Below are 13,835 nucleotides of genomic sequence, written 5' to 3' on the forward strand. Positions count from 1 at the left end.
GAATGCAGGACAGTTAAAGGAACACATTGGAATGCAGAGTGATTCTCAGATATGGCAGTTTTATTCAACTTGGACAAGGCTATAGTCTGCCAGTATCTTCATTTTTAATAGCCTTAAAAACTTAAGCCTGGGCTATTTTTGTTGGTTTTTTGGGTTTGATTTTCTTTGTTTGCTTGTTTTGGGTTTAGTTTTTTTTTGTTTGTTTTATTACAGGAAGTTGAGTATCTCCTTTGAAAAATCCATAGGATTTTCTACTAATTGACAGAGTAGAAATGAAAACCTTATGAACTATCTGCAAATACTGAAAATTTGTAATTGCCTCAAATTCATGTCATGGCCATACAGAAATCCATCAGGACTGGACATATACACTGTAATTACTTAGAAGATAATTTGTGATTTTCAGCAGGCACATCGTACTAGTCTCTACTATGAGACTAGGTTTTTAAAACCACTATATATCATTATTAAATGTTTCTAAAAAATGTAGTCATGGTATTTTTTATTTTTAATGAATGTATACCACTATTGGAACTTCTTATTTCAGAGTAAGAAACAACATAATTACCACCAATACTTTAATACATTACAAAATACTATGTTTTATGTTCCAAATGGCAAACACTTTAAAAGCTTACATTACTCACTGGAATATTACCATCTGTATAAATGCAGCTGCAGTAAAAGGCTGAAGTAAAACTTCATGAATCAGAGGGGGATAACAGCTTGAAAGTACATTAAAAAGTATCAATTAAACTTGTCTCTAGCATTCTGTCTATAGACTTACTTTGCTGTTCTGGTTATGTTCCTGTCTTTCTTCTTCAAAAGACTTCTCCTTTACCATGTTAGCAGGCTTACTGAGAGTAGAATTCATTTGCGGATGCCCCAAAAGGCCAAAATCTGACTGGTCTATCCCAGCTAATACAGCAAGTTGTCCAAGTCTGTAAAATAAAGTTCAGTAGAAAATGACACAAACAATTCTTAGCCTTTGAAAGACCTAAACAATCAAAAGCAGAAAAAGAAGTAGAATCTGTTTAAAGCTTTGAAGATAGTTTTCCGCTATTTTATGAGAAGCCCAATATCTTAACCAAGATGAAACCAAGTAAGTAGAGGTATTTTCTTATCTTTGCACAAATTAGCCTGCAGGTTCAAAACTCAAGTGTTATGAGGCTGAAAATTAATTTCTCCTAGTTAGCACTGCACTCAGAACAGGATGCTGACAGGCAGATTCCATGTCAGACAGAACAAAGATCAAAACTCTGTCATTCAAGCAGAAGACTGGCGCACAACTCCAATCTAGCATAATACATAATGAATGCCATGACATGATTCACAAATACAGTGATGTGTCACTTGCCAGTTTACAAGTTGGTGTGTTTTAAGCCTCAGTAAGAAGCGAGAAGTTGCAGCCATCAGTTGATAGCACAGGATATGATATACGGAAGCTTATGAGAACACTCTCTGTGATTAGGATTCTATAACTTCCAGAGCAGCTCCCTAGTACTACGAATAGTCATAGGGACTGTATAATAAAATATTTTTCATGTAGTGAAAATGCCTTTGTCCCTTCCTCAAAAGTTTTGAATTAATTCTTGAAGTAATGCCAGCTCTGCAAATTGATTGTCACAAAATCAAAACACAGCCTTGGGGTGAACTTTACAGCAACTTAGAATCATAGAATCATGGAATCATTAAGATTGAAAAACACCTCCAATATCATCAAGTCCAGCCGTTAATCTAACACTGCCAGATCCATCACTAAAAAAAATTTTAGATGTTTAGTTTCTAGATATTTTCTGAACACTTCCAGAGATGGTGATTCCACTACGTCCCTGGACAGTCTGTTCCAATGTCTGACCATCCTTTCAGTGAAGAAATTTTTCTTAATATCCAGTCTAAACCTGGGACAACTTGAGGCCATTGTTACTTGTTCTGAGTTACATCATTACAGTTTGGAAGTGGGAGGCAAATAATATCTTTTTTGATCTTCTCTGAATATGCAGAGTAGACTACAATATATATTCATAGCATTCCTTTATTCTTGTGGATGGGATTGCCATGCCTGACTACATAAGCTTTACAAATCAGGTTTAAGCTGAAATTCTTTGACAAATGGGAAGGATGAACCACCCTATGAGAAACTGCAGGTACAGTGGTAAGACAAACTTTAATCAATACTCTCTAAAATAATTCAAATAATAATAAATAACCCAGAATTTAAATAGAGACTAGATTCAATTAGAAAATGGAGAGCACAAGGCAATAGGACACTTTCCGAAGCCAATTCAACTGCATTTTGAGCCTTTCATCTCATGGGAATGCTAAGAGCCACATGTGATTCAATAAAGACTTGGAAACATGTTAGAATAGAAGCTTTCTGCTCTTTCAGAATGGCTTCTTGAAAGCCTTTTCCAAGGACAGATACATGAACTGTGCTTGGATCACGTTCTTCCCACTAGGAAAAGACTAAACAGAAGGTACATGGCTAATTTATTTTCCTTTGCTCTTTGGAATTACAGTTCTATAAATCTGGGGGGTAGAAGGCAGCATACTTCATTGCGAAAATAATTTCGGGAAAAGATCTAAGGAGAAACAGGAAGACTTGAGTAAAGTGACAACCTACCCAGCATCTTTAAGGAGGTCTAAAAAAGCATGAAACTTTTGAAAAGAGTTCTCAATGCTGCCTAGAACACCTTCATCTTCCAAAATCGTGCTGGTTACTGACTGTGCCTGAAGAACCTCGGATAGGGAGATATTTAGATTCCTTAATCTTGCATTTTCAATTTCCAGCTATGTGGAGTGGGGGGAAAAAAAGAAATTTTTTTCATTTTAAGTTAAAAAAACCAAAAATATCAAACCTCACCTTTGCAAGCCTAAAGAGCAGCATCACAAAGTAAAATACCCATAGTAACTGATGTAACAGATACAGAGTTTGCTGTACCAGACACATTCCAGGCACTGTTATATTGAGCTCTGTGCAGATCTGTTTATCCACAGCTGTAATTCTATGTTACCATAGTGATATTGCTGCAGGCACTCAAAACTGCTGGCTCAGGACTGTCTTCAGCATGTACAGAATGTTACAGAGCAAGTATAAGCAGAAAAAAATTAGCTTTCAATATAGTAGTGAGTATATTATATGATACATTAACACCAAAGAATTTATTTTACTAGTAAAAAAAACATAACGAAGGCCAGTGTTCTCCTTATATTCACCCCTCTGTATCAGAGGCAATGCATACTACTGTTAAGTCTTCCCTGCACTGTGCATCTGAAAATTGAAAGTTAAGGATGATTCAATTTTTCTCCACACTGAATATTAATCAAATTGATGACAGACTAAAAGTTAAATGATAACTGCAGGATATACAAGGTTTTGTGTTTGAGGGAAGCATTAACTCAGACACTCATTTAAGATTACAGCTATGCAATCATATGCTACCACAGGCTTTCCTTCTTTCATTTATTATGAGGGCAAAAAATTTATACATTCTGTAGTATGCTGCAGATGTTAAATGAGCATCAAAATGAACAACTTTAAAGATTACTCCTAGTTGGTTTATTTGCTCTCTTGAAGCAAGGTGCTACATCCAACCAGTCTAGGATGACAGAGAAAGATTTCTTGCAGGGGGTATTTAGCCTAAAAAGCATTTAAGTATTCAAACAACAGATACCCAGAAGAGCCCACTGGTGCAAATCACATTACAGGAAGATGTGGATGATTGCACAAGATCTCTACAATGAACCTTGCGGAGTGCAGTCCTTTGTGGATATCTGCTCCCTGTACTGTGGGGTACCATTTGGTGCTCAAATTTCAACAGGTATCATCACTTTCAGTCCCCTCCACTCACATCTAAGAACTAAATCCATTTGTTTACACTATCTTACATGCAACTCTATTACAAGAAATTCTGCTTATTGATGCAAAAGAATACTTTTAGGTCAGCAACAGCAGACAGGAGAAAGAAGACTTCACAATTTAACTGTGATAAGTTGTTCAGTTTTGTAAAACTAAGCTGCACTTCGCAACAACTGGCACGCAGATGAGCATCCAATATGGTTATTGCCTGTGGAAACAAAGCTTAAAAATCAAAGCTTAAAAATCAAAGGTACAGAATAAGCCAAAATAAACAGTAATTGTGTGGTAGTTTAGTCTAGGCCTTCCTTGGTGACCAGTTTGTAACCAAGGAAGTGCCCAGATTTACCCAGTATTCCCTATGATTTTTACGTAAGTCAGGGTATAAGAAGAAAGGAGGAAAGGCTTTCGCCCTCTCTTTCCTTCCGGCAGCTTTGGAGGTGCGGGTTTCCCTGCTGTTGAGTCTTGTCGGGTTGGAGAGTGAGGCCTGGTGAGGCCTTGCCAACTTTGGGAGACAGAGGTTGCCGGCGGTCGTTCCAGCGTGACTTTCTGTTGTCCCAAGGAGAGTAGTAAGATAGTCTTTTGCTAATTCTTTTAGTTGCTAGATCTTGGGCTATTGATCGTGTATATTTTATTTTGTTTTTGTTCCTTTTTTCCCTTCCCTTTTCCTTTTGAAATTGTATATATATTTCAATTGTATATAAATGCAATATAAGTGTAAATATATTTATATATATATTGCTTTAGCTGCCTCTCTCTCGTTTCGGTTCTCTTGGGTTTTTTTTCCCTCTTCTCCCTTGGTTTGGGGGGGGGGGACTTCTTGTGGTAAGGTTTGGAGACTTGGCAGGGAGCCAGCTTCAAACCATATCAAATTGCAACAAAGAGGTTCTCAGCACAAGTCATGATAAGTGAGTTGGGAGACAAAGAACCATCCATGTGTGCAAACTGCAAACAGATTTAATCACTTTCTCAAGAAAAATAAGTATCAGGATGCCCCAGATCATAAAACAGCAAATGAACAAAACCCATTGAAAGAGTAGCTTGATCTGGAGTTCAAGGCTCTGGAACAGGATCAGGAGATTAATAAACAGAGATTTCATCATTGCCCTTAGACTAGTAAATGATCCACGCGACTTTGAACTGAAACTCTGGAAACCACCACATTAGTGGTCATAGATAATTACTCCTAATTAAGCACATGGATACTTTGATCAGTGCCTCCTTTAAAGATCATTAACAGTTACGTATCTCACCTCTGTTACTCGTTCCTCAGCCTTCTCTCTAGCTATTTGTTCTTCCTTTAGTTTTAACATGCATTCTTCCAGCTCCAACTATCAAACACAGATAAACGATCAAGAAATTTACCTCAAAATGTCAGATTAACATGCAATATACGAAAACTCAACACGTCCAATTAACAACTAGCACATGGCATTCCAAACAAAAACTTATCTGCTACGAAAATACATGACAGATGTCTACCAGTACTCTAGGATGGAAAAAATTAAGAAATTAAGAAGAAATCTGCTCAACAGATTTGTAATATTGCAACAGATAACATGAAATTGCAGCACAAGTCTCTAGATTATCAGCCTGTATTCTTTATCCAGGATTTTATTCCTTCTTACAGCAATAAAATACAAAATTCTGAGCTGTAAGAACTGTACTCTTTACAACTGATTTCACTTATTTCTTCAGTAGAAAAGTAAGATTTTCACAATCCCAAGTTTAGTGTTGAATTAACAAGAACACAGCCAAACATCTAATAAACATATTCTATTCTTATTCATGAGATGCCTACATGTGTATTTTAACTATTAGTTTTAAGTGGTGAATCTCAGTTTCAGTATCAGTAGTCAGAATTTGATAAGCAATACTACATTTTCTTGTATCCCAGCAGAGCATTATCATCTTTGATTACAGCATCTGACATGGAAGAACAAATCAGAATTTTTGTTCTTGCACACCTTAACAGAGCCTTCTGGTTTGAAAGGTGAAAACTGTTAAAACTATCAAGCTAATCTATTTTTCAGAGGGTAGACTATATGAAATAACAGTATACAAAACTTCTTCATTTCTCTACACACTTGATACACGAGCACCTATACGTAAAAAGACACAGTTTTTTATACACACTTTATCAACCAGTTCTATAGGGAAGCAGAGATCCGAATAGTACTGAAATCCTTTGTTTCCTATAAAAGTTTATTCAAGAGCATACTATTGTACTTCATATAGGCAATCATCTGAGAAGACTGGTGTGAAACAGAATGTGTAGTAAAACTAATCCTTCTCCAAATACAAAGAGGTCCTCACAGGTCTTAAAAGATGCAAGGGACTTTTGCATCTGATTCAAAGATGCAGGTTTTAGAATAATCTAGATATAGGCCTCACAGTGACAGCCACTCTTAAGTGATGGTTATGAGTCTGTCACTACTGCCCAGTGAAGCCCACTCCTATGATCCCTAGAGTAGCATCAACCAAGCTAACCCTGGAACTAGAAAGCTAGTCTTATCTTTATCATCAGAACACGAGCATCACCTGTAGAAGTCAGTATCTAACCCGCGGGCATAGAGTTGGGGGCAATTCTCTAAGGAGAACCATCCAAAAGTACCACAGTCTTACTGCAATCAACGTTAGAACATGTGAAGTAATGTCTCTTACAGACACACAGACAGGAAATAGTGACCATAATTTTCTGCATTCACAACTTGACATGTAACTTGGAATCCCATACCCTAGCTTTGAAGGCCAGTCATAGCTACCACAGACCTGAAGAATGCTTACATTTCCATTTATAATGTGTGTGCATATGTATATGTATGTATTTTAAAGTTTCTGAGATGTAGGGGGTTTTTGGCAAGGAACTCTACTTTAGAAACTGTCATCATCATGGCTAGGTTTCACGAACGAAGATTTGGGAAGGGCTCTACCCACGTTTGTTACAAGTGTGTTGGTGACTAAAAAGGCCAATACGAGATAGGCACGTCCGGTTGCAAAAGGCACAGCAGAAAGACTCCTTAGGTGGTATATTCTGCAAGGCATGGTTCTTTCTGCGTTGTCTTTTCTCCTCAAGAGTGATCCTGCGTGCTTTCTCAAAAGCATCAGCGGCGTTATAGATGGTGTGTCTCCAGAGCTCCCAATTGGAGGCCAGAGTAGACCAGTTATGGTGATCAATATGGCCAAGGCTGAGATGATGTTTCAGGGAGTCCTTGTATCTTCTCTTTGGGGCTCCTCTCTTGTGGCAGCCGGTGGCAAGTTCACCATAGAGCAAGATCTTAGGCAGGCGGTGGTCCTTCATCCTGGAGACGTGTCCTGCCCATCGCAGCTGTGTTCTCATCAGCATGGCCTCAATACTTGTGACTGCTGCTTGCTCTAGAACAGATGTATTGGTCACATAATCTGACCAGTGGATGTTTAGGATTGTACGGAGACAGCGTTGATGGAAGTGTTCTAGGAGACACAGGTGGTGGCGGTAGATGACCCATGATTCAGATCCGTATAAGACAGCAGACAGCACAATGCCTCTGTAAACACTGATCTTTGTACTTTTCTTAAGGTGTTTTTTAGAAACTTTAGTTTTATAGTATTTTTGTTGTGGACAGATTTTAGATAATTTTAAAGGTGACAGCAATGACCTTTTTCCTCAAATTGGTGGTTTGTAATGTCAAAGGGCAATGGCTTAGAAAGCAGTTAAATTACAACAATTTTTTAAACAGAAATGTGGATTTTTCTTGTTTTGTTTAAACTTGATTTATCACACTTTAAATGTACACAATATTTGATCACAGAATCAGAGAATCACAGAACATGCCAAATTGGAAGGGACCCACAAGGATCATCAAGTCCAACTCCTGGCCCGGCACAGGAATATCCCCAAGAGTCACACAGTGTGCCTGAAAGTATCATCCAAATGCTTCTTGAACTCTGTCAGGCTTGGTGCTGTGACCACTTCTGTGGGGAGCCTGTTCCAGTGCCCAACCACTCTCTGGGTGAAGAACCTCTTTCTGATATCTGACCTAAACCTCCCTTGACACCATTTCAGGCCATTCCCTCAGGACCAATGACCATAGAGGAGAGATCAGCGCCTCCCGCTCCTCTTTCCCTCACGAGGAAGTTGTGACTGCAATGAGGTCTCCCCTCAATCTCCTCTTCTCCAGGCTGAACACACCAAGTGACCTCAGCCACTCCTCACACAGCTTCCCCTCAAGGTCCTTCACCATCTTCATTGCCTTCCTTTGGACATTCTCTAAGAGCTTAATATCTTTCTTATATTGTGGTGCCCCAAAACTGCACACAATGTTCAAGGTGAGGCCACCTCAGTGCAGAGCAGAGCGGGACAATCCCCTCCCTCGACCGGTTGGCGATGCTTTGCCTGATACCCCCCAGGACATGGTTGGCCCTCCTGGCTGCCAGGGCACTGCTGACTCATATTCAACTTGCCATCAACCAGGACCACCAGGTCCCTTTCCACAGCACTGCTTTTCAGCACCTCATTCCCCAGTCTATACAGATGTCCAGGGTTGCTCCATCCCAGGTGCAGAATCCAGCACTTCCCCTTGTTGAACTTCATCTGCTTGGTGACTGCCCAGTCCTCTCATTTGTTGAGGTCTCTCTGCAGGGCCTCCCTGCCTTCCAGGGAGTCAACAGCTCCTCTGAGTGTTTTGTCATCTGCAAACTTGCTCAGTATCCCTTCCAGTCCTGCGTCCAAGTCATTTTTGAAGATGTTGAAGAGCACAGGGCCCAAGATGGAGCTGAAATCCAAAAAAAGATTACATCAACTGGCTTCCCTTAATCAACTTAGGTGGATTACATAAGAAGAAATCAGGTTGGATAAGCAGGACTTTCCTCTCATGAAGCTGTGCTGGCTGTGACCAATGACTGACCAATAACTGTGTTCTCCTTCAGGTGTTTCTCAATATTTCCCAGAATAATCTTCTCCATAACTTTACCAGGCACTGAAGTGAGACGGACAGGCCTGTAGTTTCCATCATCCTACTTGCCCTTCTTGAAAATTGGGACAACATTTGCCAGCTTCCAGTCAGCTGCGACCCCTCTGGATTGTTATGGACTGACTTCAAAAACAAACTGAATGCTGCAGCTACATCTCCTCATAAGCAGTATCAAAGTTAGCATTTAAAGGAAGATGCCTTACACCTTACAATATGTGTAAACATATTTGTCAACATTAAATTACAAGTATATGCACACTTTATTCTTTCATTTGCTTTTAAGAAATTCACTGGTTGACACAATGCCCTAGTCTTTTTGCTGAAAAAAAATTTTAAAATGCATCAGAGAGAGCTAAATGTATATCCAAGCTACAAGACTAAGTCTTCAAGAAGTATAGCCCAGAAAGACAGTACTGACAGCCTTTAAGATAAAATTGCATACCAAAAATATATATAGCCCTCAGAATTACTGTATGCAGTATGACTATTCAACACTAGACAGAGGTATAAAACTGAAGTTAAAAAATTAAAATATATTTTAAAAAATTTAGGAACTAATTAGCCATGTTTTTCTCCTTGAATACATTGCTGTCCTTATTTTTAAAAAAGTTGTAATGCAATCTCTACTTCTTTGTAATGCACAAAGTAGTAATATGTGGAAAGAGCTGACTGGTAACTAGACTAAGGGTGAAGTTCACCATTTAAATCATTAGTTAAAATTTAAAAATATGGGAGTTACCTCAAGTACATTCTTCATCAGAACCCACTCTGACATTCGATTCCCTCTAGTGGAAGGAATTAGTATCTATCAGTTCTTATTTTTCATTTAAGCAGAAATAAAGCCTTTCATTACCCAAGACATTTTTTTTTTACAGAAAATACAACTAAGTACTACTTGTTTCACTAAGTGCCATGCTTAAAGCCCCTTTCTGGGCAGAAGGATGCAGAGAAGTTCTCATGGACTTGCATACTAAAGTGAAAGTCTGGTCATTTAGTCACATCATAAAATGTTTGGAGAGCTTTCATGGCAAAGTGGGAGTTTAAGGAGTTCCCATCTCTTACTGTTTATTCCAATTCTGCATTCCCATCATTGTTCTAGCACAGCTGTTGTCTCACTTTACTGAGAGGCCTGCTCTCAGTAAAGTGGATTACTTTTCAGTTAGGTAAGTTCCTCCCTGAAGCTGCTGGGCATTAAAAGCTGTTTAATGACAGTACCTAAGCCAAATTAATACAGATAAAAGAGTCCTCCACTTCCTCTCTCACCTTATGAGTCACAGACTTCTGCCACTTACCATACTCTGGGGTTCTGAAACACCCCGAGTCACATAAACTAATGTGAGTCGTTAAGATAGCTGAACGCTATCCTGGAAAAATATCAGAGACTGGTTGAGGCTGGAAGGGATCTCTGGAAGTCATCTGGTACAACCCTCTGCTCAAGCAGGGCCACTTACAACAAGATGTTCAGATGTTGTTTAATATCTTTTAAGGGGAGACGCCACCGCTGCCCTGTGCAGCCCGTGCCAGTGCTCAGTTAATCTTACAGTGAAAGTGTTTCCTGATGTTCAGAATGAAACTCCTATGTTTCAGCTTCTGCCCATTGTGTAACTTCCTGTCGCTGGGCACCAGAGAAAAGAGATGGTCTCCATCCTATTTGCACCCTCTTCTTTGGGTATTTATCCCTTCCCAAGCCTTCTCTCCTTCAGGCTGAACGGTCCCAGCTCTCTCAGCCTTTCCTCACAGGAGAGGTGCTCCAGTCCCTTAACCATCCTTGTGGCTCTTTGTTGGACTCTCTTCAGTCTGCCCACATTTCTCTTGTACTGGAGAGTCCAGAGTTGGACACAGTATTGCAGCTGTGGCCTCACAAGCACAGGGGAAGGATCGCCTCCCTCAGCCTGCTGATAACATTCCTCCTAATGCAGTCCAGCATGCTATTCACCTCCTTTGTTGCAATGGTACACTGGTGGCTCACGTTCAACTTTGGTGTCCACCAGAGCCCCCAGGGCCTTTTTTTGCAGCACTGTTTTCCAGATGATCTGCCCTCAGCAGATAGTGGTGCTTGAGGTTGTTCTTCCCTGGTGCAGGACTTTGCACTTCTCCTTGTTCAACTACATGGGTTTTCTCCATATCAGCAAGTTGAATCAACTTAGAAAAACATGAAAAAAGACACAAGAGGAAAAGACTGAAGCAAGAAATGAAAAAGCACTCAGACACAGAGAGGAAATAGACATCCCCATTCAATGGTGACAAGTTGGTAGTTCGGTTCTGCCATAATGTGAAACCTGCTTTGTGTCAATATAATAACAAGGATAGGTGAGGCACAGGAACAGCTGCAGACTGCTTAAACAGTGCATCTGATATGCAACCATGGCATAAAAAAGTATTTTGGTTTTCAAATTCAGAAAGTCAGAAAAATCTGGAGTTTTACAAGCACAGAAAATTTAAAATCAATTTTGGGGTAGGCTGCTAAAATTGGTAGTTTTACCTCCAAGGTAGCCCAAATTAATCACAAATTATCCCTTCCTTACAGTCGCTGTACAGGTAACACTGATGTCATAAGTCAGTATGACAACCCTTCCCCAAAGCACAAGTTATGTCTGCCTCTGCCCTGTGTCCTGAAGATAATATTCCTCCCTCTCCAAACACCAAGAATAAATACATGAAGTGTTTCCTGAAAGCACAGTACTTCCTACATAGAACTTTTTCGAGCAATTTTCACATGACATGGAATTCTATGATTCCATACACAATGCTTTTGATAAGTGTTGAAGCCACCAACACAGCACAATGTTGATAAATTACACATGAACAGTAACAAACTCACCCCCAAAGAAAGTCCCTATACAACTTTAAGTCTCAGCAACATGTGAAAACCTTGAAACCTTCCTGAACAAAAGTTCTAGAGAGAAAAAAGGTAGGTCTAAAGAAAAAGTTTACATAGGTTTAAAAAACAAACAAACCAACCAAACAAACAAATAAAAAAATCCCCAAAAAAGTCTAGTAGTATTGCAGTATTTGTACAGTCCTTTTGCTCTAAGCCACCCTAAACTCAATTATAAAATGAAGCTCTAACACTCTTTCAGCTATTTTTGTAATTATTTTTACACAACAGTCATTACCATATTTTAGCTCTTTGAAATAACATTAAAATACTTTTATGAAAGAAATACTTGGAAGAAAATACAACAGAAATAACATTAAATTACTTTTATAAAGGAAATACTTGGAAGAAAATACAACAAGCAATAACACTGATCGAAAGATTTGCAAACTATGGTTCAAGACTGGAACAGAGAAATTACATATATTGCAGTTGTGTGTACTAAGTTAAGTTCTTTCTTATTAAGGCACTGATTTGACAATATGCTTATAGCGTATTTATCTGTATTATAATATTAAGAAATCGAACATCCAGTGCATATTTGACATACATCTTCTGAAATGAAACCCTGTGTGACATAATGCAGGATAATTAAGAGCTATTCTGAAATCCTGCTCCATGGCTACTTATTTGCTTAACAACAGTTTTCTGAATAAAACATGGTTTAATTGATATAACTTGCCTTTATGGAGTCTAAGGCACAGAACATGCTTCTTACCTCTAATTGTTGATACTCTGTTACATTAATCTTATCAATTGATTTTGCCAGATCAGGATAGTGGATGACATCATCTAAATCTTCTGTGTCTTCAGTATCAAATGTAGAAGCACTTTCTACTGTCACTTTCACAGGAACACCTGTCTAATTACACCAGAAAACCACACCCACTTACAGCATTACAATGTGCAGCAAAAATCAAAGATTAAATTGTATCAAAAGCTTAATTTAAATACAGTTGTTTCCTAGAGCTCCCGACAATGTATAAACATTGTCCAGCTATATAATTTTGAAATAAATTTGCATAAAACAATATTAAAAAAATCAATCCTATGTGTGCATATATTGGGTACATGTGGTGAGAATTTAGCAGCAGGGTCCCCGTGAGGCACAGCCAGGGCTACCCCACGTCAGACGCCTGGTACCATCTGACCCACTGCAGGGCAGAGCTGGGCCCAGCAGTGAAGCTGTTTGAGCATGGGGTGAGATGGTTTAACAAAGGGCAAAAAATGCCAGACAGGAAGAAGAGGTGGGAACAAAGAGAGTGAGAAAAAACAGAGGGAAAAGCAGACTAGGAGGAGGAAGAGGTGCTCCGTGGTGGAGCCAATACCCTCACTCCAGCCAGGCAAGACCCATGTCAGAGCAGACAGATGGATCAGAGGAGCTGCAGTGCATGGGAATCCTGTGACAGTGCAGGTTTTCCCAAAGGACTGCAGTCCATGGGAAGCCTATGCCAGAGCAGGGTATAAGTGAGCAGCCATCACACCCTTCTGTGAGCCAGTTTAATTTTATTAGTATACAAAAATGCACTTCTCCAGCTATTCTACAGTGGGCAAGGTAGGAGGGAAGATGGAAATGAGATGCAAAGGAGACAGAAGAAAGTGGGGATTTTTATTCTCCTGCTGGTATGTTTACTGGAGCAGTTCACAGACCCGTTCAAACACAAGTAAGTAATCCAAGTCCAAGACAGAAAAGATGGTGCAAAAGCCTTCAGATAAAAATGCTGTTAATCCTCCTTATTGCCTCTGAAGGGATTGTGCCCATACTCCAACCTAGCTTGCTCATATGACTAGGAAACCAAAAGATACAGAGACAGAAATGGAAGTAAACTAAGTAGCAAAGAAGTTTCAACCAAATGCTGATGTAAACTATTTTTTTGCACTTCCATGATAGATTATCTTTAAAAGTATGTTCCAGTCTTAACTTTTAGACAACAAATTCTGTTGAGAAAGAACATTTTCATCTTTTTTTGGCATTCACCTACTAAAGAAACCACTATGAGAGAAACAGTACCTGAATCTCCACTGGCAATTCTCCAGTACGATCCAGAGCCCCACCTCTACAGTTAGGAAAAAAAACCAACAAAACACTTCTGAGAAAGTAAGTTTGTAATGTCACGATTGCTACATTCACTTCCAAATACAGGATTCT

General features: G+C 39.2%; 1 protein-coding gene across 4 annotated transcripts in view; it reads right to left on the minus strand.

Moving 5' to 3' along the window:
• CEP78 (centrosomal protein 78) overlaps window positions 1-13,835 on the minus strand; it is a 28,685-nt gene that overhangs the window by 1,233 nt on the left and 13,617 nt on the right. For all 4 annotated transcript variants that reach the window (XM_039379031.1, XM_039379032.1, XM_039379034.1 and 1 more), the window contains 5 exons: window positions 13,698-13,743; window positions 12,405-12,548; window positions 5,110-5,187; window positions 2,624-2,790; window positions 788-941 (listed from right to left, as the gene is read on the minus strand). In XM_039379031.1, the coding sequence (XP_039234965.1) occupies window positions 788-941; window positions 2,624-2,790; window positions 5,110-5,187; window positions 12,405-12,548; window positions 13,698-13,743 (589 nt within the window). The remainder of the gene's footprint in view (window positions 1-787; window positions 942-2,623; window positions 2,791-5,109; window positions 5,188-12,404; window positions 12,549-13,697; window positions 13,744-13,835) is intronic.

The sequence above is a fragment of the Pipra filicauda genome, unplaced genomic scaffold, assembly GCF_003945595.2.
Source record: "Pipra filicauda isolate LSUMZ 115617 unplaced genomic scaffold, ASM394559v2 scaffold153_size1761393_pilon, whole genome shotgun sequence".
Taxonomy (NCBI): Eukaryota; Metazoa; Chordata; class Aves; order Passeriformes; family Pipridae; genus Pipra; species Pipra filicauda.